Here is a 26,903-nt window from a genome sequence, read left to right as displayed (position 1 = left end):
GATCTCCCAATTGCTAAACACTTTAATTCTCCTTCCCATTCCCACACCAACCTTTCTGTCCTAGGTCTCCACCATTGTCAGAGTGAGGCTAAACGCAAATTACAGGGACAGCATCTCATATTTTGCTTGGGCAGCTTACAGCCCAGTGGTATGAAATTTGATTTCTCTAACTTCAAGTAGCCCCACCATTCCCTTTCTCTCCATCCCGCCCCCACCCAAGTCGCACCAGCTTCTAATTTTCACCCAAGAAACAGTGAACAATGGCCTGTTTCCTTTCTCATCGTTACTTTTTTGCATATCTTTATATTTCTACATCATCGTCTATATCTCTTGATTCCCTTTCCCCTAACTAGTCTGAAGAAGGGTCTCAACCCGAAATGTCACCCATTCCTTCTCTCCAGAGATGCTACCTGTCCCGCTGAGGGAATCCAGCTCTTTGTATCTATCTTTGATAGAAGCATAAAAATCAAGAGAGGGATAGATAAGGTAGACAGTCAGAACCTTTCACCCAAGGTGGAAATGTCAAAGACAGAGGGCATAGCTTTAAGGTTAAAGGGGCAAGGTGTAATGGCGATGAGCAGGGCAAGATTTCTTAAACAAAGAGTGATGGGTGCCTGGAACATGCTGCCGGAGGTAGTAGTGGAAGCAGATAACATGGGGCGTTTAAGAGGCTTTTAAATAGGCACATGGATGTGCAGGGAATAGAGGGATATGGTTCATGTGCAGGCATATGAGGTTAATTTATCTTGGCATCATGTTTGGTATGAACATTGTGGGCTGATGGGCCTATTCCTGTGCTGTTCTGTTTTAAAAGGCAATGGAAATGTTGGCAGCTGCAACAAATCAGAAAGGATAAGGCATTAAAAAATTGAATTGAATTCAAACCTGAGACAAGTCACTGAAGTTGTTTGTTTGCATACTGCAGGTATGCAAATAGTCGCCGATAAAGGCCGTTTACAAAGTTACAAATTCCGTCCCCCCTCCCCCCCTTTGTTCTCCCCCCCCCTTCCCCCTCCATCACGGCGGTCCCCCCATTGTTCCTTGTCAATGGCATCCTCACTTCCACATGTCCGACCTCGCCCGTCGGTCGGCACTGTCATCGAATGCCGCACCGTACCCTCCATTAACGCTGCCGGATTCTCTCCGGATGCCTCCGTGGCTCCAACCCAGGCCCCTGCCATGGGCTCCACCTCTGGCCAGCGAGGTTCCGGCCCACGTGGCCCAGGCTCCGGCCAGCGAGGCTCTACCGCCGACTAGCGAGGCTCCGGCCCGCAAGGCTCCACCGCCGGCCCACGAGGCATGGGCTCTGGCCCACAAGGCTCTACCTCTGACTTGCGAGGTTCTGGCCCGCGACGCCCGGGCCGAGAGGTTCTGTTTGGTCTGTAGTAATCCCTATCATTGTAAATGTTAAATCAGTGTTCATACACATGTTAATAAATTATTATCAATGTGCTAATATATTAATTTTGGGGGATAATTAAATCATATTTTGGTCTTGAACTTCACTTACAATCTGAACAAAAAGCTTTTCACTGTACCTCGGTACACGTGACAATAAACTAAACTAAACTGAATTAAACTTTTTATAGCCTTGCATGCTCAGATATTCCCTTCAAAGTTAGCAAACATCTAATTCTGCAACCAACTAGAGATTAGTGTTTTGAAGTGGATGAAAGTGAAACTAGCCATTCATTGATTAAGTGTGTACCCCCAGCGATGTATGCATCCACTCTAAATTAAAGATTTTAGTGTGGATCTTATTTAAACTTGAGACTTATGGTCTACCAGAGATAAAAGACCATTTTTCAAGGAGGTTTGAGGTTGAATATTTGGATTGTCACAGATTTTAGTTTTGTTTTTAGTTTAGAGATTTGAGAGGGAGAAGGGTAAATCGGAGGTGTCCATGTTACAGTTGAACAAGGGGACTATGAAGCTATGAGGGAAGAGCTGGCCAAAGTTGACTGGAAAGATACCCTAGCAGGGATGACAGTGGAACAACAATGGCAGGTATTTCTGGGAATAATATAGAAGCAGGATCAGTTCATTCCAAAGAAGAAGAAAGATTCCAAGGGGAGTAAAAGGCAACCGTGGCTGACAAGGGAAGTCAGGAACAGTATAAAAATAAAAGAGAAGAAGTACAACATAGCAAAGAGGAGCGGGAAGCCAGAGGATTGGGTAATGTTTAAAGAGCAACAGAAGATAACTGAAAAGACAATACGGGGAGAAAAGATGAGGTACGAAGGTAAGCTAGCCAAGAATATAAAGGAGGATAGTAAAAGCTTCTTTAGGTGAGTGAAGATGAAAAAATTAGTTAAGACCCAAGTTGGACCCTTGAAGATTGAAAAAGGTGAATTTATTATGGGGAACAAGGAAATGGCAGATGAGTTGAACACTTTGGATCCATCTTCACTAAGGAGGACACAAACAATCTTCCTGATGTACTAGTGGCCAGAGGATCTGAGGTGACAGAGGAACTGAAGGAAATCCACATTAGGCAGGAAATGTTGGGTAGACTGATGGGACTGAAGGCTGATTAATCCCCAGGGCCTGATTGTCTGCATCCCAGGGAAGTGGCTCTAGAAACGTGTACGCATTGGTGTTCATTTTCCAATGTTCTATATATTCAGGATCAGTTCCTGTGTATTGGAGGGTAGCTAATGTCATCCCACTTTTTAAGAAAGGCGGGAGAGAGAAAACAGGGAATTATAGACCAGTTTGCCTGACATCAGTGTTGGGGAAGATGTTGGAGTCAATCATAAAAGATGAAATAGCGGCACATTTGGGTAGCAGTAACAGGATCGGTCCGAGTCAGCACGGATTTACGAAGGGGAAATCATGTTTGACTAATCTTCTGGAATTTTTTGAGGATGTAACTTGGAAAATGGAAAAGGGAGAGCCAGTGGATGTAGTGTACCTGGACTTTCAGAAAGCATTTGATAAGGACCCACATAGGAGATTAGTGGGCAAAATTAGGGCACACGGTATTGCGGGTAGAATGCTGACATGGATAGAGAAGTGGTTGGCAGACAGGAAACAAAGAGTAGGGATTAACAGGTCCCTTTCAGAATGGTAGGCAGTGACTAGTGGGGTACCGCAAGGCTCAGGACCGCAGCTATTTACAATATACATTAATGATTTAGATGAAGGGATTCAAAGTAACATTAGCAAATTTGCAGATGACAGAAAGCTGGGTGGTAGTGTGAACTGTGAAGAGGATGCTATGAAAATGCAGAGTGACTTGGACAGGTTGGGGGAGTGGGCAGATGCATGGCAAATGCAGTTTAATGTAGATAAATGTTAGGTTATCCACTTTGGTAGCAAAAACAGGAAGGCAGATTATTATCTAAATGGTATCAAGTTGGGAAAAGGGGCCCTTGTTCATCAGTCAATGAAGGTAAGCATGCAGGTACAGCAGGCAGTGAAAAAAGCAAATGGCATTTTGGCCTTCATAACAAGAGGAGTTGAGTATATGAGCAAAGAGGTCTTCCTGCAGTTGCAAAGGGCCCTAGTGAGACCACACCTGGAGTATTGTGTGCAGTTTTGGTCCCCTAATTTGAGGAAGGACATTCTTGCTATTGAGGGAGTGCAGCGTAGGTTCACAAGGTTAATTCCCGGGATGGCGGGACTGTCCAATGCTGAGAAAATGGAGCGGCTGGGCCTCAATACTCTGGAATTTAGAAGGATTAGAGGGGATCTTATTGAAACATATTATTAAGGGTTTGGACATGCTAGAGGCAGAAAACATGTTCCCGATGTTGGGGGAGTCCAGAACCAGGGGCCACAGTTTAAGAATAAGGGGTAAGGCATTTAGAACAGAGATGAGGAAACACTTTTTCACACAGAGATTTGTGAGTCTGTGGTATTCTCTGCCTCAGGCCGTGGAGGCCGGTTCTCTGGATACTTTCAAGAGAGAGCTTGATATGGCTCTTAAAGATAGTGGAGTCAGGGGACATGGGGAGAAGACAGGAATGGGGTACTAGCACTATCCAATATACTTGGGACAATTTACAATTTTTACCAAAGCTAATTAACCTGCAAACCTGTATGCCTTTGGAATATGGGAAAAATCCGAAGCATCCAGGCAAATCCCATACGGTCACGGGGAGAATGTAAACATTCCATACAGACAGCAACTGAAGTCAAGTTCCAACCCTGGACTCTGACTCTACTGATGCGCCATCATGCTGCCCGACATTTATATTAGTTGTAAATAAAATGAGCATTTCAATATAAAACCAGAAAATACTGGAAAAACTCAACCAGTCTATGGAAGGAGAAACAGGGTGAATATTTCAGGTTGAAGACCCTTTGTAAGGTTTTAACTATTAACCCTATTTTTTAATAGGTACCGAAAATAGACACAAAAAGCTGGAGTAACTCAGCGGGTCAGGCAGCATCTCTGGAGAGAAGGAATGGGTGACGTTTCGGGTCGAGACCCTTTAATAGGTGTCGCCCAGTAATTCTATTATCTTCCATTTATATTTCACATTTCAATGTTGATTCTGTTTTAATTGGGTTACAGCTAGAAATTGTTTTTGGTTCACGCAGTGTAACTTAAAATGAGTCAAGAGTGTTTTATTGTCATATGTCCCAGAACGAAAATGAAATTTGTACTTGCAGCAGCACAACATAATATTTAAACATAGTACTATGTAAACAATATAATAATTCAATGTTTATTTTATATATATATATAAATATACATGTGTGTGTGTGTGTGTGTGTGTGTGTGTGTGTGTGTGTGTGTGTGTGTGTGTGTTCGTGTGTGTGTGTGTGTGTGCGTGTGTGCGTGTGTGCGTGTGTTAACCACGCACATACATAGATACACCTAAAAACAAACAGGCAAACTATAACATTGCAAAAAGACAAAACCAATGCACCAATGTTTACGTAATTCAGATCCTATTTGGAGGTTGTAGTGTTTAATAGCCTGATGACTGCAGGGAAGAAGCTGTTGCAGTTGCAGTTTTCAGGCTCCGACCCGATCGCCAGAAGATCTATTTTATTTAAATGGAAAGACTACAACACTCCGACCACACTCCATTGGTACTCTGAAACGATATCATGTTTAAATTTAGAAAAAAATCAGGAGTGACATTGTTGAACCCTTGGTTAAATTTGATAAGACTTGAGGAAAATTTATTCAACATTTTCATACAACATAAATTGCTCCCTCTCTAACTGTTGTAAAAACTATTTTACCTTTATATGGTGGAACGGACTTGACGACAAACAGACTTAAATTGTTGAAATTCTCAGTTCAGATTCTGTTTTGCTTTGCTTTGTTTTTATTTTATTTTTTTTATTTTTTCCTGTCTTTTTTTCTTTAGTTTTTTAGGGAGTTTTGTTTCTTCCTTTTTTCCTCTTTTTTTGTCTTTTTATCTTTGTGGTTTTTTTTTCTACATATAGAAGTTTTCTTTTAAATATTTAACTATATTTACATAGAGGTCTATATTCAATGTGAATTTTGACACTGGATTCACATTAGGTTATACCTGTTATTAATGTCATCCTGATCCCTATGTATCAATGTCACTGTTATGTTTATCATTATTCTTTTTGCTCTGTTTTTTATGTTTTGTTTTTGTTTTTTGGTGAGAAAAAAACGAATAAAAAGATTTTAAAAGCAAAGAAAGGAATGAAATGAGGGCGGTGTGGGTCTCTGGTGATTGTGTTGTTTAGCTTTAACTTGAACATTAACTGAAGCTCTGTTTAAATTGATAACTACAAGTCTGAGATCTGCTTGCCCCCTTCCACACCCACACGCTGAGATGTTTTCGTGGGAATGGATCAGAACGTAAACTAATAGGAAAGAAAATCAATGCGACAAAGTAAAGAATGAGATAAAATAAATACTTCGTTCTTACTAAAGTTATAAATTGAAGAGCTTGTTTTCCATTTTAAAGGACATCTTGTGTAAATATCTCAGAGTCTACACACTGAATGAGTCTCTATCTTCTTTAACTCTTCTGAAAATGTGACCATTCAAATTTTCCATATTTTTATGATCAAGGCCAGAAAACTACAGGGTTTATGTAATTTACCAAAGTTTGTTGACACACGCAAAATCCCTCACTCTGTTTCATTTGCTTGTTTTTTTCTTTTGTTTTTATTGCTTGTTAATGACAAAGCGATCTGAATTAATATTGGAAGAAATGATCATGACCTGATTTTAACAATGATCATGTGCAGTTTTGACCAATGTCGTAAATTATTCGAGTCTTTAATTAGTTGCAGACATAAAAATAATACACGTTAAAAATTAATGCTGATAAAGAGGGAATTTGAATCATTTAAAGATATAATTTGTACAAAGACTTTAGAGTAACAAAAAAAAACTCATTGATTAAAACCAAGAAGGGTCCCCACCCGAAACATTATCTGCCCATCCCGTCGCCAGATGTTGTCGGACCTGTTCGGTTCGTCCAGCACTTTGTGCCCGAGGGTCTATTTCCGTGCTATACAGCTCGATGACTCTAATTTACCATTTAGAAAAAGGTTCCGTCTTTTTTTAAGTTTACTGGGCTCAAGTAATATAATTTAACATAATCTCAGATTTGGTTGATTGCTAAAGATATGTGTGGAAAAGGAATTGCAGATGCTGGTTTACACCGAAGGTATACCCGAAGTGCTGGAGAAACTGAGCGGGTCAGACAGCATCTCTGGAGAAAAAGGGTGGGTGACGTTTCGGATCAGGACCTTTCTTCAGACTTTCTCCAGAGATGCTGCTTGACCGCTCAGTTACTCCAGCAATTTGCAGTAAATAACTGCACTTAGACGTGTCAGAGTTATGCAAAGTCTTAGAGTTATACAACGCTGAAAAAAAGCCATTCACCATGTCTGCACCCATTTACACTCATCCTACACGAATCACTTTTATGACTATCATGCACTTGTCTTTCTTGTTTTCGTTCGCGGAAATGACTTTAGGATCGCGAAGCGAATGAATGTTACCATAAAGATGTGGACTGTAGATACAAGCACTGTTAGTTTATTGAAAAAGACACAAGGTGCTGGTTCCATTAAGTGTGAATAAGATTGAAGTTTGAAGTCTGAAGAAGGGTCTCGACCCAAGACATCGCCAATTCCTTCTCTCCGGTGGTACTACCTGTCCCGCCGAGTTACTCCAGCATTATGTTTCTATATTCCATTAAGTTTGCCATTACTGTCGAAGTACATGGCGCGGAGCAAGGTGCATCTGGGATGGAAACGTGGGTTTCCGGACCGGGGGAGGGGGGGGGGGGGGTTAGATGTCGACCGGACCGGGGGGGGGGGTTAGATGTCTACAGATCCCAATGAGAACAGAGGGACGAAGTGTGTCTGCCGTCCGAGGTAGAACGGGAGGCGATAGAGTAAATGCTGTCAGTAGAAAACATTGGCCAGGCTGAATTTTATAGCGACACAATTCTCAGCAGGGTTCATAAAAGTCTGAGAGTAAAATTGACACCCCGATGAGTATTAGATTGGCTACACTTTGCGTGTTAGGAACATCCTCAACCGGGAAACCCATCCCGCGAAACGTACTAAGACAGATTGTTAGAGACTTCTAAAATATCAAACACAGTATGCTGCCTGACCCGCTGAGTTACTCCAGTTTTTTTGTACCTATCTTCCGTTTAAACGAGCATCTGTAGTTCCTTCCTACGCAGTAGATTAATTCTCTGGTGCGACACTTTGAATAAAAGGTGGAGTCCAGAATTTAATTTCGCGACTCGAATTATATTGTTTACATATATGTACAACGTTTACGTATTCTGTTGTGCTGCTGCAAGTAAGAACTTCATTATTCTGCCTAGGGCATACGACAATAAAACTCTCTTGACTCGACTCTTGAATAAATGGTGTTAACTAACTAGCAATAAGGGTGACAGTACGAGAACTTGTCCCGCTTGCTTGTTTGAATTAAGATTTCCACATATAAGAATTATAACTATAGCTTTGAGCGCGTTCCCATATGTTAAAATCCACGCTCTATTTGGCTTTATTTAGCAGACTTAAAGGCCTTTGGAAGATGTCATTGGATTTGGCCAGATATTCGGTTTAAGTTGTTAAATTCACAACAGAAATACTCAGAAATAATCAGAAGGTGATGAAACCGCTCACCAACCCACAACGAGCATTCGCAAGGACTCAGTCCCACAATCGTGGTTCCAATATGCTTTTTGGGGGGGACTTGAATAATATAACTGGGGCATTGTTTTGACAAAATAAATGACTGCAGATTACGGCGTAGTCACGTTGGTCTAATAAATAGCCATGATTGTAACTCGTCTGGTTAATGGTCATATATCACCCTGAGATTACTTAATCTGAAAATTATTCACAGGGCAGACAACTCCGACCTGAAATTTATGAAGCGCGATCATGCAATATAATTCAGGTTACAGCAACTTTTGTCAGTTTTATCGCCTTTTTAAATTGCATTTAAAGTTTACTGCTTCATCGAATTCGCGGTTTAATATTGGCCATTAACATGTCATTGGAATCGACCCGAAGGAATTGTGGTGACTTCGATTTGGTCGCTGCTTTGCCAAAAAATCGGTATAAGAAGATTGGACGGTTTTTAAAACCCAGAGTCGAATGGCAATAAAATTGTGGGAATGATTGTCCCTACTCAGAGTCGCTCCGGGATGGATGTTGAAATGGATGTGAGCATCTTGCCTTTTGTGATTAAATAAATTGGATGTTTTCTTTAAACAACAATAAAATGATTAGCACTAAATATTTTCTTATGCCTCCCATTTATTAAATAAAGAATGTTGTGCTTTCTGGCCATTCTATTGGGATGGGTTTCGAACATTTTCGAAGCTCGTCGGTCCACACTGTTATTCATTTAGCTTGGAAGGCGGTAACGAACAAATTACTAAACTACCCCTACAAATCATTCTGGTGTTAAGTCATATATAAAAACGATCCGTGCAGTACTTGTTCCAACCAGATATCTATGCAAGTTTTCAAAAGTTGGAATAAAGCAAGGATATAGTACAAATCATTAGACTAATTAGCACAGGTGTTTGACCGGAATTGGCACGTTGATGTTCAATATGGTGATGATTTGTTACATAATACACATTTGCTTAACTAATATAGTCCTCCGTTTATAATAACATACATGAAGTGCGTGTGATTCAACATACTATGTAATTGGGGCATTTGTTGTCTTATTATGATTTCTTTGTTTTGCAATAGGTGAAATGCGAGCAAGTTCAATAATGTATACTAATGAAGGGTTTTTTTTAAGGCAGCCATTTCTTTAATAATTGAATGGCCACAATATAGAGGCCACTTATAGAGACATCTTCATAATATTTTCGACAAGTTGAGTCAAGAACGTCGCTGTGTTTGGCATGGTTGCATTTACAAATGTGAAGAATATTTAAATTCTTTTTTTGCATTTTACTCTGCCGTGGCTAAATATCCAATCAAAGAAATTAATTCCACTTACAACGATGACAAAGATTATGGAGAGGTGGCGATTTACAGAAAAATGTCACTTTATTCCAATATCCTCCCCCATCTGTATTTCAATCATCTAAACCATCTTCTCTATAGCATTTAGGTTATATCCCGTTTTATTTATTTCCATGTGTTCTGGCGTCTTTTAATTTGTAACAATAAACTCATTTATTTGCAACCCCCATTATTATGAATATACCTACCACGCTAATTCTTTGAAATTAAACTAAAAAGTCAAAGCAACTCAAAATCCTGGTTTTCTTTAAACACCAACAATCTGCTGGTCATGTCCCAGTTCGCGGGAAATGAATGAATGTACTTCATGTACGGTTTGATTATTATCGTTCAGCTCATTTCCAAAATATCAACACGGAACATTCCTTAAACGTTTATTTGGTTTTAATTATCGTAAAGTACCATTTGTTCGTTTACAACTATTTTATTTCAACTCAAATATATCATTGAAGGTAAAACGTCTGATCATGAGAACAATAACTCCGAAACTGTATACTCCCATCTGCTATTCTCCTGGATATCTGCAAACTTGATTTCACTCATTCGATGTTTATTTGACACTCATTTGACATGTTTTCGCTTTGGCTAAACGGCGTTTGGCCAATTTTTCACTCACCGACTTTTGTAAACGCATCTGTTTGGGGAACGTAGAACATTGAAAAGAACAATATAGGAAGGGACGGCAGATGTTGGTTTAAACCGAAGATAGACACGACGTGCTGGAGTAACTCAGCGGGACAGGCAGCATCTCTGGAGAGAAGGAATGGGTGACGTTGCGGGTCGAGACCCGAAGACCCGAACAGATGTCTGAAGAAGGCGTCTCGACCCGAAACGTCACCCATTCCTTCGCTCCATATATGTTGCCTGAACCGCTGAGATACTCCAGCGCTTTGTGTCTATCTTCCATTGAAAAGAACAGCATTGGAACAGGCTCTTCGGCCACAATGTCTGCCGAACATGGTGTCAAAATAAACTGATCTCCTGCGCTGGCACATGATCCATATCCATCCATTCCCTCCATATCCATGTGGCGAAAAAAGCCTCTTAAACGCCACTATCGTATATGTCTCCACCACCATCATCACTGGCAGCTCACCCCAGGTCAAAAGCCTGGTGGAAAAAAAGGCAAATGAAAGTGTGCCGTTTGGGAATTATTATTCTCGCGAGTTTTAAAACTTGACAATTTGCGCTTTGAATGTAGAACTAGTTTGTGGCTTTCAAAATCCCTATACATATTTCATGAACACTTGTTTTTAGTACAAATGATGTCTTAATTTGACTTGCTAGAGTTTGCTAATACATTTTACGAAACCGATGCCAACATTTCAGGCTCAATTGATAATGGAGCCAGATATTTACTCGCTCCTCGATCTGCCTTAACATGAACATTGGACAAGGTGCTCACGGCGTGGTATGTAACTGGGCGAATCTGCTGCCTTTTGAACTGTGCCTGTCCGATGACTTCCGCGGTTCTTGCCCGGGTCAATACTCGCTACCTTCCCAAACTGATTTTTTTTTTTCAAAAAACAAAAAAAAAGTCTTCCCGATGATTTTGACTGTGGGCAGCGAATATGCGGGGTTAAAGTGCGGACGATTGAAGTAGAAGGAGGAAGCGTTTGAAACAATACTCGGTTGAATATGTAGCTCTTGATCCCGGCGCTCCTGTCTTCTTATCTTTTTAAATGCAAATCTTCGGCTGCACAAATTAGTTGACGTCACCTGCCTTTCGTTCGCCTTTACTAATAGAAGCTTGTAAACACTCGTTAATCATGTGAGACGCGAGCGAATCGCCCTGATCGCCTTTGGAAACGCACTAGCAAACCAGGGAAAAGAAAATCTTGAAACGACAGTAATCTGGATTTCTCCGGAACAGCATGCCGATTGCGCCCCGCCGCCAACATGTACGTGAGCTATCTACTGGATAAAGACATCAGCATGTACCCAGGCTCCGTCCGGCATTCTGGCATTAACTTGGGCACTCAGAACTTCGTCAACACGCCACAATACACGGATTATGCTGGCTATCATGTACCCGGCGTAAACCTGGACAATCACACTCAGTCTTCAGGATCCTGGCCTTCCCCTTACGGGCCACCCCGGGACGACTGGAGTGCGTACGCGGCGCCCACTAGCACTGTCCACGGCATCAACACCTCGCCGGGATCTCTTTCTTACAACCCAGCAGAATATAATTCCGTCCAGAACCCGACATCTGGCGTGATACAGCCTCTAAACAATAATCTATTGGAACAGCATTCCCCCAATAGCCAAAGGCGCAACCCTTACCAATGGATGAGGAAACCAAACCAGCAGCTGTCCGCTACAGGTAAGTGTCTCTAGCCCTCTTTAACACTCCAAAGCAGAACATGATAGAGAAATTGCTCCCACGACTCCATTTTCACATAACTATGGAAATCGCTTTCTCACCTCCACTCTGGCCGTTGCGTAAGTCAAATGCTTCCAATTGTATTTCTTTGATAAAGATTCCCGTGCCCTGGGGTCGAGTTTGCAACTTTGGTGAATTAACTGTAGAACCGAAGCCCGAACTCAGTGGGACAAAAGGGGAATGTTTTCTCCCGGATATTCCTGGTTTTTCCATCCTATGCCACTCTATTTTAAGTTTCACTTTCCCCTGACTTGCCTGAAGAAGGGTCTCGACCCGAAACGCACACACTCTTTATCTCCAGAGATGCTGCCTGTCCCGCTAAGTTACTAAAACATTTTGTGTCTATCTTTTATTTTATTCTCTGTCTGTTCAAGTTATTCTCTGTCTGTTATGCTGCTGCGAGTAAGAATTTTCCTGTTCCGTTTCGGGGCATATGACAATAAAATCCTCTTTGACTATATTGATTCTTGTCTCAAGCAGAAAAAGAGGAAACTTAAAAAAATTAAAACCATTGTCTCCCATGTAACACTCTTCAACCAAATAGGACTCCGAGGAATTTGTCACCTTTGATTTTACCAGCACTTGATATATCTGGGTTCCTCTGTCAAAATCCAAGCAAATAGATATTATTCATGTTGAGGTTAACTCCGAAAGGATACAAGAACTTTTTTTTTTAAATGACGGTAAAAATTAAGAATCTGGTCCCTGTTAAAAAATAATCACGAATGTGCTGCCTTAATTCCTCCTTTTAACCGGACACCCGGTGACATTGCAAAATCTTAAGCTCTGAAGTAATGTGGACGACCTAATATGTATCAATTATCCATTTATTTTTTTAATGCTTTGTCAGTCTGTCAGAAAAAGCTGCTTAAACGACGAGGAGGTCATGCCATGTCAGAATGCTTTTTAAATCGCTGTCTAAGGGACCATTTCGGTGCCTGACTGGTAATGCGAGGCGAGCAGTGTTTATTGGTTGGTATCTTCCTGTGAACAATATCGCCATGAGACAACCCAATAACATCATAATTAATGTATAAATGAATGACAATAAATTGGTAACGCAGTTTGTGTCGGGCCATTTCTTTTGCTTTTTTTCCACCTTAATTTATTCATTAGTTTCACGATAAGCCTCTTGAATTGAGGAGACCTACTTTAATTGCAATAATTCCAAACCCTGTTATCGACATTCGAAGATTTTATAACCAATTTTCGACCATATAAATCACTGAACAGTGTCGTCTGACAATTGTTTCTGAGTCATTAAGCAAATACGTTTATTAGTTAGTACCCGCTATTTTCCAAGCACTAAACAACTGTATTCCTTTATACATAGCCAATCTGAAAACTAGTTTGTCACTTGCCTACTGTAACGTGGACCGACTTCCATCTCCTCGCCCCGCTACCCGGAATTATTCGCAATTGAAAACGTTGCTTTATCAGAACTATTCTCAACCTGTGACCATCGCCAGATAGCCCCACGTCAGTTCGAGAAGGACGATTATCTCCTTCGGTCTGTTTTTGTACACATCGAGAACCATAGGTTGAAGGTGAAGGGGAACAGATAGGAACCTGAGGGGTGACTTTTGTATACAAAGAGTGGAGGATGTATGGAACCAGCTGCTAGAGGAGGTAGTTGAGGCAGGTGCCATCGCAACATTCAAGAAACATTTAGATAGGTACATTAATGGTTTCGGCCCGAAACGTCGCCTATTTCCTTCGCTCCATAGATGCTGCTGCACCCGCTGAGTTTCCCCAGCAATTTTGTGCACCTTAGATAGGTACATTGGTAGGTTTAGAGGGATATGTGCCAAACGCAAGCAGGTGGGACTAGTGTAGATGGCAAATGTTGGTCGGTGTGGACAAGTTGGGGCCTGTTTTCACGGCTGTATGCCTCAATGACATTATCTATACTGTTTAACCTACAGCAACCCGCTCAAGTGTAGTTTGATGTGACTGGGCCGGGACTCTTTTAATGGAGTCACAAGGAATTGGAATTGTGAGCAAAACACAAGGTGCTGGAGGAACTCATCGAGGCAGCATGTGTAGAGGGAATAGAGAGGCGACGTTTCGGATCTTCTAAAGAAGGATCCCAAACTAAAATGTCGTCTATCCATTCCCTCCCCAGAAGATGCCTAACCCGCTGAGTTCCTCCAGTACTTTGTGTTTTGTGATCTACATTTAGGATGAGCTAAAATTCGCAAATCTGCACGTTTCTATAGTTATTATGATCAAGAATACCTCGGCCATAATTAGAAAAAAAACAAGACTTGAAGCACAATTTACATGTCCCACTCTTCACAATGTATTCCGGACGGCTGCGAATGAAACCTTACCTCTTTGACATAGAATCAGTTTGCAATTCTTCAAACTTCTTTTGGTCGAAGTTAAAGGTAATAAATAAGCGTTTCAATTACAGCCCTTGCTGTGGGTGAAAGACTAATCTAAAATGTGAAGCATTTCCTCCAAAAATAAACTTTTGTATTCGGAATAATTAAAACATTATAAAAACCAAGCACAGTGCAAAAACCTCTTCCGACATTCTCAGCGTCTATACATACATCCATGAGTGTTATTTTCGGTAGTGTTCACAAACTATCCTTATGAAAGTAAAGTATTTTATTTGCAACAAGAAACTTTATTCAGAATAAAAAATACATACAAAACAAGAACTGTAGGTTGAGCATCGCACACTGGTGGTGGGTCATGGTTGTAAATAAACTGGACGAAGTCTTGCATCAAGAGACAAGACTGTTTGATTGTCAAATGTACCAACAATGACATTCTTACTTGCAGCAGCATAGCAGGCCGGTAATCACAATACTGTACTCATGGATAACACATAATAAACAAAACAAAACAATTAAATTTTCAACTGCGTTCTTTCGATATTGCACGCACGCTAAATTATTCAGGCTTATTTCGGGTTAAGAAAGAAAGCTTATTTTTCCACCATTATTACCGATTTAAAAGTAGAATTTCTTGGTAAATTAATACATTCCCCCTTGATAGATTGATCGTCAATCTGTTATGTGTCACGACCTTTTAACATGATGCGCTTTGATATACACTTTTATTCCCGAAGCCCTATTCCATTGTTCCGCCCGTCCTCCGGAAAAGGGTGGTGAGTTCGCAGCAAATAAAGAATTCTGACATTTCTGCATGATCCCATTCATCGTATCTTCTTTCTTTTCACTCGGTTCCCAGGCCATCACGGGAACAATAAATATTACTTGCTCCCAACTAACGAAGTGTCATCCGTGACACACGTACGTGTCAATGAGATGCAAAAGAAAACATTGATGTGAAATCTTGGCTGAATGTATTCTTGGGAAAGTCACTTTTTAAGTGCACCACTGCTTTAAATTCAAAGCAATTACTGAAAATGAACTCAGAACGCTCCTGAAGTCTTAAAACTGCAAATAGTTTGAATTGCTAATATAATGTTTTGTATTAATTTACCAAGAAATGAACCCTTATAAGAGGGCAATAGTGGTCGGAAAATGGGTCATTTTATACGCCCGAATAAGTATTGATAATTTAGTTCGAAAGTACGCTGTTTTAAAACGCGTTCGTACATTTCTTCTTCTTTATCAAGTGTATTCAGAATTGCGTTTTGGACGGACTCGCAGAAAAATTGCAATCAAAAATTTGATCCCTTTCTCAATGGGTTCGTTGACCTTTCTATTCAGCGCCCGGGGATTATTTGTGTATTTCTTGCTGCACAAGATAAGCCATGTGTTTTCGGTGATTAATGTGTTTTTTTAACACAATTTGTCAGATCATTTTTTTCCTTCCAAAAAATGTCCATATGCGCCTTGGCTCCAACAGCCAACCTTCATCTTTGAAGCATTTCCCATTGAAATTCTTCAGCATTCTTCTATCTTTAGGAATGAGGGTTTTAAATGTAAATGCGCCGAGATTCGTGATGAAAGATTCAGCCGCCATTTGTTCGTAAGTGGCAATTTAAACAGAATGCACCACTGAAAAAAAAATCTCTTTGATAAGATCCCCTTGTCGCGCATTGTTCGGGCCGTGTTCGCCTTTAAACAGCTGTATACATTTCCCCTGGATGAAGCTTGTTTCTCCGCGGGGCGCTTTTGTTGGAGTTTGCAGCGAATTACCTGAACAAAGTCGTCCCGCCGGCGTTCAGCATCTGAGCGCAGGGGAAGGGAAGTTTCCTTTTTCGATAGGGTTCATTAAAATTGTTCGGGGCGCACATAAATATATTGGGTTATTAAATTCGACTTAATAGAGTCATGGACAATCATGGAGTCTCGCTGCACGGAAACAGGCCCTTCCACCCAACTCGTCCAAGCTGGTTCCATTGGCCCGCATTTGACCCAGTTCCCCTCTAAATCTTTAATATCCATGTCCCAGTCCAGGTGTCTTTCAAAATTTTATAGCAACCTCACCGTTTGCATCGATTGTGGATTTTTAAGTGTTTAAACGTAAATATAGCTGAACGTTACATCGCACTCTTAAGAGTTTGTGGTACATAAGAGAAATGTCGGGAATTGTACCGAGTTTCCCAATAGTTTTCACTTATTTTTTTCAGTAGTAATTGTTATTATGCATTTAGTTTAGTTTAGAGGCACAGCGCGGAAACTCACCGAGTCGCGCCGACCAGCGCTAGCATTATCCTACACACTAGGTATAATTTACTATTTTACCGAAGCCAATTAACCTACAAGCCTAAACGTCTTTGGGTGTGGGAGGAAACCGGAGAAACCCCATGCAGTCACACGGAGAACGTACAAACTGCGTACAAACAGCACCCATAGTCAGGATCGAACCCGGTTCTCTGGAGCTATAAGGCAGCTGCAGCAACTCTACCGCTGCGCCACTGTGCCGCCCACAAGTTCGAGTTTCTCATTAAAAGGTTTTCGAAATGTGTCCAAACTATTTTTTACCCTAAGGTAAAAACTTCTGAAGAAAGGTCCCGACCCTATTATTTTTCTCCAGAGGTGCTGTGCTGCGCTGTGCTCTGACCCGCTGAGTTACTCCCAACACTTTGCGTCTTATCTTTACTTTTTTCCATAACCATTTTCAAACATTTTACTGGCATCTCCTGACACTGGATTAAGCAGCAGCTGGTTTAGGTCAATTGTTCCGATTAACTCTCGGTGTAACATTAATCTGGCCAATATTTGACCTAAATTATCCACACACACAAGAAAACAGGATCGATATTTCTCCCGGAATACTCATTATCAATTCATACAAGGTACACAAAAGTGCTGGAGAAACTCAGCGGGTGCAGCAGCATCTATGGAGCGAAAGAAATTAGGCAACGTTTCGGGCCGAAGCGTTGCCTATTTCCTTCGCTCCATAGATGCTGCTGCACCCGCTGAGTTTCTCCAGCATTTTTGTGTACCTTCGATTTTCCAGCATCTGCAGTTCCTTCTTAATCAATTCATACAAACCGTTCCAGCCATTATTGCAAGGATGCTGCTTCATGGCAAATATTAAGATTATAACAATTCTAGAATTAAATTACTTTTGATATTGAGATTTTGACCAATTTCTTTCCAATATGATCTTAGAAACTGCAATTTTTTGTATTCAATTTTCGCCCTCTCCCGTCCATTTTTCGCCACCTTGACTCGTAAAAGGTTGCCATGTTGAACTTGTCCGGTATATCTTGGCGTTAGAACGCACTTATTGGCGATGAGCACAAGTTTTTTTTAGTTTAGTTTACCGCTGCGCTACCGTGCAGCCTTAAACAGTCCGAAATGTCTGTGTTTAAATTGTGAAACATCTTCAGGTCTTTCAGAAAACGAGGTGTTTTATACTGCGAAGTTAAATAATTTGGGGGGTTCGAAACCCCATTTTCTCACAGAGCACAAAATGTAGAAATAAGATGAAAAGACCAGAAGAAATACGACACCCATAGGATTAATTGGAGAGAGTTAACATTATACTGAGCGCGGGGATGCATTAGGAAATGCAAAAATAAGTTACATAATAAATCCAGACACGCTTTTAAGATGTACTTTTCTCGTTGTCCGATCGTTTTACAACGCTCTGTGGGTTAGATGGGGGCGTTTGCTGTTTTTTTTCAGCCTCGATTAACCATCTGAGCTCATTTTATCGACTAATCTTATTTTCTAATTTAAAAAAAAGATCTTTCGTGGTTTGAAGTCCTCCAAATCGATGTCTTTAGGCGAAGCCGTTGTGGAGAAACTAACATCACCAGCATGTTTGTGTGAACTTATCTTCATCTCGCCTTGTTCTGCGCTAATGTAACTAACAGGAAATATTTCGCAAGTTCTTGTAGCTTACACGTTTGCTTTCAAAAGCTGAGATTGGACAAACTTGGATTGTTGTCTCTGGATCGTCAGAGAGGCTGGGGAGGGGGGGGGGGGGAGGCTGATAGAAGTATATAAAATTACGAGAGGTATAGAAAAGGGTAGACAGTTAGAACCGTTTTCCCAGGGTGGAAATTCCAAAAAGGAAGGCATCATTTTAAGGTGAGAAGGGAAAAGCTTAGAGACGGGTTATTTTTTACACAGAGGGGGGAGGGTGCTTGGAACACACTGCCGGGGCAGATACCACAGTGCATTTAAGAGGCTTTTGGATAGAACCATGAATATGCAGGGTATGGAGGGATGTGGATCATGTACAGGCAGACGAGATTAATTTAACTAGGTTTCTTGGGCATGGAATGTCCGAAGTGGGCTGTTCAATGTTTTATGTTCTTAAACATTGGGCCGCACGTCAAGACGAGAAAGTGAATTGCTCAACTTTCAATAACATATTTATATGAAGCTTAACTCCCAAAAATAACTTGTGTAGGAAGAAACTGCAGAGCTATCTTACACCGACGATAGACACAAAGCGCTGGAATAACTCAGAAGATCAGACAGCATCTTTTGAGAAAAGGAATAGGGGAAAAGGAAAGGACATTCCTTTACTCCAGAGTTTTAGTTTTATATATAAAGCACAGAAAGAGTCCCAAGTGTGTAGGATGGCGCTAGTGTACAGGGATTGCTGGTCAGCATGGTTAAATATGTCGGTGGAAATTAATGAGTATCTTCTAAATGAGTGCTAATATATATTGAATTTCTAATACATAACATTCTGAACGGCTATTCAGGCCCAACTTGCCCGCACCAACTAACATACAGACAGCACCCATAGTCAGGATCGATCCCGGGTCTCTTGTGCAGTATGTCTAAAGATGCTGCCTAGGCCGTTGAATTACTCCAGCATTCTGTGTCTATTCCCAAATAACAATGATTATCCACCTTGCATCTTTCAAAGATTCAGCTAAGGAATCGGAGAGAATGCAGATCACAGTGAGGCAATTCGTTGTCATTATATTTGATGCGCTCTCACTTGTTCTGTTACAGATAAAACAAGAACAAAGGACAAATACCGAGTGGTTTACACAGATCACCAGAGGCTGGAGTTGGAGAAAGAGTTTCACTACAGCCGCTACATCACCATTCGGCGGAAAGCTGAGCTGGCTGCAAATCTGGGGCTTTCCGAGAGACAGGTGGGTGACTGACAGGGCAAAGTGCACGCACCTCCAGTTGACTGGCAAGGACACAAGGAATTGGAGTAACTCAGTGGGACAGGCAGCATCTCTGGAGGACCTGAATAGTTGACGTTTTGTCCTGAAACATTGCCTACCCATGTCCTCCAGAAATGCTGCCTGACCAGCTGAGTCTTTTTCCATAAACGTTTTCTGAATAAAAAGATATATACAAACCAAGAACAGTGGAAAAACTCTTCTGACATTCCCCCACCCTAGTTAGCCTCCTAGTTTCACTGTTGGTATCCATTTGTTGTCACTTCTTCCACAGCCAACAATGGACCATTGTGGGCTCCACCTTTCCTTGATCATCGGTGCGGGCTCTTAATTCCTTTTGAACCTTTTCATACCTCTAGTTTCCCTCTCCCCTGACTCTGAAGAACGGTGTCAACCCCAAACGTCACCTATTTATTTTTGCCCAAAGATGCTGCCTGGCCCACTGTGTTACTCCAGTCTATCTTCGGTGTAAACCAGCACCTGCAGTTCCTCCCTATCCATGCTTATTGGTGTTATGTTCGGTAGTGTTCGCGAACTATCCTTATACCAGGCACCCTTGCCACTCAAGTGCCCCCCTGGGATGACATCCCTTGCCTTATTTGAGGGGTGTCCCAAACGGACCCTGCCCCTCAATGTTCAGCAGAGGAGAGACCCTAGTCTGTGGTCCTTCCCCACAGACCCTTGGTACTAGCTGCACCAAGCTTCAATGCGTTCCTCAGCACGTACTCCTGCAGTCTGGAATAGGCCAGTGGGCAACATTCCCTGACGGACATCTTTGTGTTCTATCTAAGAGATGCGCGTTAGCCGGCTGGCAACACATGCAGCAAACAAGGGAAGGGATATCTCCTCAAAGCGCCAGATAAGAGGCAACAAAAGGATACAAAATGGAGTAACTCAGCCTGACCGACAGCCCCTCTGGAGAATACGGATAGGTGACGTTTGGAGTCCAGACTTATGTGTAAAGACTGGTGATACAGAGTATGGCGCCAGCAATATTAAATGCGCAGACACCAAGAATGTATTAAGAGTTTTTGCACTTTATTTATATATATATATATTTATTACGAATAAAGTTTGTTTGTTGATTTAAAAACGATATACCAAGAGCCATAAGTCACCTTTCCAATCATTTCCAACCCGAATTTATAGATACTAAGAATGTATGAAGACTTATTTTTAAGTTTCTTCTTATTTATTTTTGTATACATTGTTTTTATTGCGAATCAAGTTCATTTTTTTGAAATTAAAATTAAATAACTTATCCTGAGTGTGTTTGGCATAGGACACCTAACCAATGACTTCCAAATTTACTCAAAACAACAATCCCGACCAGAAACGTTACCTAGTCTTTTTCTCCAGAGATGCTGCCTGAGCCGCTGAGTTTACTCTAGCTTCTGTGTCTGTCTTCTGTTTAAACCAACATCTGCAGTTCCTCCATACACATTCCCTCTAAACATATCCCATCCATGTGCCTGTCAAAATGTTTCTTAAATGTTGCAATGGTACTTGCCTCAACTACCTCCTCTGTTCCATTCACCAATCACTATCTGTGTCAGTGCAATCGAGATTTTCTATCGATGGTAATTGTGTGATTTCCTCACAACTCGACCGGAGCCCGAGCAGTTAAAAACCTAGCAACTAGCGGCTAGAGGCAGCTTTCTTTGATTCCCCCATCGCTCAGAGATAAGTTTTAACTGAATTGTTTAGTTTGGGTTGTTATTCACATTCTTAAAGAAAACAAATGTAAAATAATCATTACTGATGTACAGCAGCGCACCTATGAATTGTTTGCAACTATAGTATTTTCAGTTTGTGCAATCTCAATGTGTTGTGTAATTCGTGGCAGGTAGAGACTTTCAGTTCGGCAGTTAATGGAAGGATATGGATTGTGTGCGGGCAGATAAGAGTTGGTCTAAATAAGACAAAGTGCTGGAGCAACTCAGCGGGTGAGGCAGCTTCTCTGGAAGCATGGATAGGTGAAGTTTGGGGTTCAGAAGAGAGTCGTTCCTACGAAGAATTATCCTAAACGGCATAGATCAAGTAAACAGTTTATTCCTTGGCGCGCAGTGGGGTCAGGGGTAATCTTATAGAGGTGTATAAAATCATGAGAGGAACTGATCGGGTAAATGCACAGTCTTTTGCCCAGAGCATGGGAATCGAGAAACAGGTTTAAGGTGAGGGGCGAGGGAGGGGAGATTTAATAGGAATCTGAGGTGTATCGTTTTTGCACGGTGGGGCTATGGAACGAGCTGCCCAAGGAGGCAGGTACTATCACAACGTTTAAGAACCATTTAGATAGGTACATGGATAGTATAGGATTAGAGGGATATGGGCCAAATGCAGGTAGGTGGGACTAATGTAGATGGGGCATGTTGGTCGGCGTGGGCAAGTTGGACTGAAGGGTCCATGACTCCATGGCACGACTCTTATCACTCTATGAGTTGGTCTTGTCATCACGTTCGGCACAGACATTGTGGGTTGAAGGGCATGTTCCTACGATGCGCAGTGATGTATGTGACGCCGATCAGGCTGGGATCCTTTTAATAGTCACAAGAAACTGGAATATTGAGCAAAACGCAGCAAAGTACTGGAGGATCACAAAATTGCTGGGGAAACTCAGCGGGTGCAGCAGCATCTATGGAGCGAAGGAAATAGGCGACGTTTCGGGCCGAAACCCTTCTTCAGACTGATGAGTACTGGAGGAACTGGGCGGATCAGGAGGTATCGGTAGGGGACTTTTTTTGTCGGGACCATTCTTTAGGCCAAGCCCCCCAGATACTGCCTGAACCGCTGAGACACTACAACACGTTTTATGCAATCCTTGTGCAATATTTATGCCATCCTTTCAACATTGAATTGAAATTGGAATTGTGGTGCTGCCGTATTAAATCGGTTTCTTTTCCGTCACTTCAGGTCAAGATCTGGTTTCAAAACAGAAGGGCCAAGGAGCGAAAGCTGACAAAGAAGAAGCTACAACAGCAATCTCAGCAGGCGTCGGCTCAGTTGAGCCCGGTTCCACCCGGGCCAGCCGGTTCCCTGTCGGTGGGCAACGGCGGTGTGTTGGGGTCTGCCGGTAGCGCGGTTTTACCGGGCACAGTCTCCCAGTGAATGCTGTTTCCACACACCCGAAGGGACAGAGGGAAAGCACGAACTGGCGCCTATATAATAAGCAGGAGTACCAGACTCTTCAGTGTCCAAGAGTACATTCTACAGCACTCCACGATTCCACAATGGCAACGCCAGGGGTTTAACATTAAAAACATTTTCTGCAAGACTTCGGCAAGTTTGTCCGTGAAACAACACCGAAGCTTTGCCGCCGACCTAATGACAATGTGAACGATTTTTTCTCCCCCTCTGTGTTTCAGGCTTTATATCAGTGAAATATTTTAATATAGTTGTCAAAAGTTAGATTATATCCGAGTCTGTGAAACACGACAAGATGCATTTCGACATTTCAAATGTGAACTCCCTTTTCTCTCCGAAATGCACCGGCATTGTATTGTACTTATTGTAATTGTTTTTCATTTTTCCGTGTTCATAATTTCTACATTTTCCCCTTTAGAGATACTTTTATAAATCTTTTGGGTTAGTTGCGAGTGGACTAGTTTATTATAATGTAGAGTTTGAAACCTGTGTTCTGAATCGCACCATTTGGGCGGCACAGTGGCGCAGCGGTGGAGCCAGAGATCCAGGTTCGATCCTGACCTCGGGTGCTTCGCTCTCCTTGTTACCGGGTGGGCTCTCTCCGGATGCTCCCGTTTCCTCCCGCACTCCAAAGACCCTACCGGGTTGTAGGTTTATTAACTTCGGTACATTTGTAAATCGTCCCTTGTGCTTAGGATAATGCTAGAGCACGTGGTGATCGCTGGATTCGAAGATCAGGAGTCATAGTTTATCTCTAAATTAAACTAAACTTGATTTATCTGACTGTGTCCGTAAGCCTATAATATTTTTTTCGTTATTGCTTTTTTTCGATGGGGAAGGGGAGGGGGGAGGAACTCTGATCATCTTGATTATTAGTAGGAAGGAACTGCAGATGCTGGTTTAAACCGAAGATAGGCACAAAAAGCTGGAGTATCTCTGTGGAACAAGCAGCATCTCTGGAGAGAAGGAATGGGTGACGTTTCGGGTCGAGACCCTTCTTCAAGACCCTTCCCTTTTTGTGTCTTATCTTGATTATTAGTTTGGGTTTATTTGGAAAGAGTGCAACGCACTTGCATAGATGTTAATGCGTTAGGTTTACTATCGTTGAACAGCTAGTAGAGCCGGCACCTCACGGCGCCAGAGGCCCGGCTTGGATCCTGACCTGCGGGGGTGGGGGGGAGGGGGGGGGGGTGCTGTCTATGTGGAGTCCACCAGCACATTCCAATGGGCGTTGGTAAATTGTCCTCTGTAAATTGCCCCGAGTGTGTGTGGAAAACGGATGAGAAAGTGGGATAACATAGAATTTGCGTGAATGGGTGATCAGTGGTCAGTGTGGACTGGGTGGGCCGAACGGCCTGTTTCCTTGTTGTGTCTTTTAATCTAGGCAATCAATCAAGAATGCTCGGCCAATTATCCGCGTGTTTAGAATGTGGGGCAGCTTTACAAATTGTTATATTATTTGGCCATAATACACTCCAATTTCGTTTCGACGAACGAGGAAGGACTGGATATTACAATAATGTTCGTGTGTGTTTTCAAAGTCTTCAATTATGTTCCATTACAAATTGAAGTGCCGCCAGAGAAAAATAATGACATACATACTGACATTCACTCTCTTTAACCTCTGTGCCGATTGGCATGAGAAGTCCCGTCGATTGTTTGCCGGAGTGGAATCGATCACTTTATCACTTTGTGCATTGTGCTGGAAACGTACTTTGATACTTCCTACATGCTATCGAATAAATAGAGCTAGATAATTGATCTTATTGCCCACGAGTTTACTGGGGTTGCTATGCGTTGCTGTGAAACGGTAGACCATAAACTGTGTCTGGTGGCTTACCCGAACAGGGAGGTTGTTTGAACAGTCGTTCCAGGGCAAAAGTCAGCACAGAGATTACAAGTTTGCAAAGAGCGTGACAATAAAATATGCAGGGCCGGGAGGCCAGCGGTTTTCTCATTGGAAGAGAAAAAATACAGCTTGAAATACAAAATACTACAAGCGCTCTTCACTAGGATGCCGGACCAATTGAGTAACGAGGTACCAACATAATAAAGTGAAAGAAAAAGCAATACCAAGAAAAACGCTGAAAGTTATACAAATCAGTTGTCGTGCATCCAGACCACTTAGCGCCAGTGGCAAATGTCAAAGGAAATGTGATGCGAATCCTGTTATCAAAATATTCCCTTTTCTGAGCCATTTGTCTTCCAAGAATTGCTCATTACCACTGAACAAGGCCCTGTAAACACAATATATCAGGTGTTTGTAATAAACTATCCGTGTTTCTGAACTTTTTACACCATCTGATCTGTAAATGGCGATTTATGGGTAATTGTACAACTTAACCCAGGTTTGTGGTCAATTCTACCAATGTTAACGTGACAGTTTTGATTTCCATTTTGGTGTACATACATTATTTCTCACGTGCAAATGCACAGTGTTTTTACATGTTGACAGATCTCTCTCTCTCTCTGAGAGAGAGGCAGAGAGAGAGAGAGCAGAGAAGAGAGGAAGAGAGAGAAGAGAGGAGAGAGAGAGGAGAGAGAGGAGAGAGAGGGAGAGGAGAGGAGAGAGAGAGAGAGAGAGAAGAGAGGAGAGAGAGCAGTGAGGAGAGAGAGAGAGAGGAGAGAGAGACAAAAGAGCGAGAGAGAGAGAAGAGAAGAGAGAGAGAAAGAGAGAGAGACGAGAGAGAGAAGAGGTAGAGAGAGAGAAGAGAGAGACGAAGAAGCAGGGCGAGAGAGAGAAGAGAGAACGAGGAGCGAGAGAGAAAGAGAGAGAGGAGACAAGAGAGCGAGAGAAGAGAGAAGAGAGAGGAAAGGAGAGAAAGAGAGAGAAGAGAAGAGAGAGAGAGAGAGAGAGCAGAGAGAGAGAGAGATAGCGAGTAGAACGAGAGAAGAGGCACCGGCCTCTCCTCCCCTCTCTCCACCTCTCTCTCTCCCCCTCTCTCTCTCTCTCCCCCCCTCTCTCTCCCTCTCTCTCTCCCCCTCCCTCCCTCCCCTTTGACGGCGCTGGAAGCATTCCCCGGATAACCCTTGCTCCTTGCGTCTGACATCTCCAGCTCCAGGTACCTCTCGGTACCACTGTCCGCTCAGCCTTTGGGTATTCCGGGCAGGTTCCTGGTTCCGCGGCCGCTTTACACAGAAGATTGGTATTTGTGAACGGACTCCTGGCCAGTGCGCTGTGTGATCCTTTAGAACAGGAGGGGGCATCTCCAAATTATGGCCCGCGGGCCAAACCCGGCCCGCCACGAGATTTTATCCGGTCCGTGCGGCGGGCTATTTAGCGGGTCCTGTGCTTGCGAGATAAAACAACGCCCCCACTTGCCACGCCCCTCCCTTCTTTACTTGACTGGCGTCAAAATATTTCCCCCCCCCTCAGGGACCCGACAGCTCCACGGGTAAGTTTCCTTTTCTGCCCCCCTGGGTAGGTCATCGCCGCCCTGTCTCGGGCGGAGAGGCAGGTGTTTCCCCGCTCCCGGGCCTACCCGGCGCGACCCTTCCCGGTTTCCTCGGCCTCTCCCTCGGCTCCAGGGACCTAAAGCACATAGAGGAAAGTCTCAGCCTTTCCATAAGATCATAAGACATAGGAGCAGAATTAGGCCATTCGGCCCATTGTGTCTGCTTTGCCATTCGATCGTGGCTGATCTGTTTCCCTCTCAACCCCATTCTCCTGCCTTCTCCTGTAACATTTGACGCCCTTGCTAATGAAAATCCAATCGATCTCTGCTTTATAAATACACAATGACTTGGCCTCCACCACTGTGTGGCAATAAATTCCACGGATTCACCACCATCTGGCCAAATAAATTCCTTGTCATCTGCATTCTAAAGGTATGGCCTCTTATTCGATATCATTATCCAGTCCCACCTTTTAGCTCAAACCCTCAGGCCCAGGTAATTCCTTGTGAATCTTTTGTGCACCGTTTCCAGCTATATGACATTTATATGATTACTGGGTGACCATAACTGCACATAATTCACCAATGATTTGCTCAAACTCCTATAATCAAAGCCCTGACCGATGAAGCCACACATGCCAAATGCCTTGTTTTTCACTCTGTCTACCCGTGTCTCTACTTACAGGAAACTATGTAAGTCTCGGTGTCCTACAACACTTTTCAGGACCCTACCATTTACTGTGTACATTCCACCTTGGAGTCTGTATAAGGCTCCTGAGAGGAAAAACCACCTATCCATGTTCTCCAAAGATGCTGCCTGAGCCGCTGAATTACTCCAGCATTTTGTCTTGTTTTGTAAACTGGAGGTAGTTGATGCAGGTACTATAAAAGAAGCTAAAAGACACTTGGACAGGTACATGGATAGGAGAGGTTTGGAAGGATATTTGCCAAAGGTGGGCAAATGGGACTACTT

The 26,903-nt window shown here is 42.5% G+C and overlaps 1 protein-coding gene across 1 annotated transcript; it reads left to right on the top strand.

Moving 5' to 3' along the window:
• The first annotated feature begins 11,126 nt into the window (after positions 1-11,126).
• On the top strand, positions 11,127-23,254 carry cdx2 (caudal type homeobox 2). Its single transcript, XM_033022830.1, has 3 exons — positions 11,127-11,797; positions 19,210-19,355; positions 22,305-23,254. The coding sequence occupies exons 1-3, from the start codon at positions 11,371-11,373 to the stop codon at positions 22,497-22,499; spliced, it is 768 nt and encodes a 255-aa protein (XP_032878721.1). The 5' UTR covers positions 11,127-11,370; the 3' UTR covers positions 22,500-23,254.
• The last annotated feature ends 3,649 nt before the right edge of the window (positions 23,255-26,903 follow it).

This window comes from Amblyraja radiata, chromosome 6 (genome assembly GCF_010909765.2).
Source record: "Amblyraja radiata isolate CabotCenter1 chromosome 6, sAmbRad1.1.pri, whole genome shotgun sequence".
Taxonomy (NCBI): domain Eukaryota; kingdom Metazoa; phylum Chordata; class Chondrichthyes; order Rajiformes; family Rajidae; genus Amblyraja; species Amblyraja radiata.
The sequence above is the reverse complement of the archived record's forward strand: the minus strand, read 5'-3'. Positions and strand labels throughout refer to the sequence as shown.

Bases quoted from the DNA above. Each gene is read 5' to 3' on its own strand.
- cdx2 (XM_033022830.1), top strand. From the start codon at position 11,371: ATGTACGTGAGCTATCTACTGGATAAAGACATCAGCATGTACCCAGGC. The intron at 11,798-19,209 runs GTAAGTGTCTCT...GTTCTGTTACAG, and splicing joins CCAGCAGCTGTCCGCTACAG to ATAAAACAAGAACAAAGGAC. The intron at 19,356-22,304 runs GTGGGTGACTGA...CCGTCACTTCAG, and splicing joins TGGGGCTTTCCGAGAGACAG to GTCAAGATCTGGTTTCAAAA.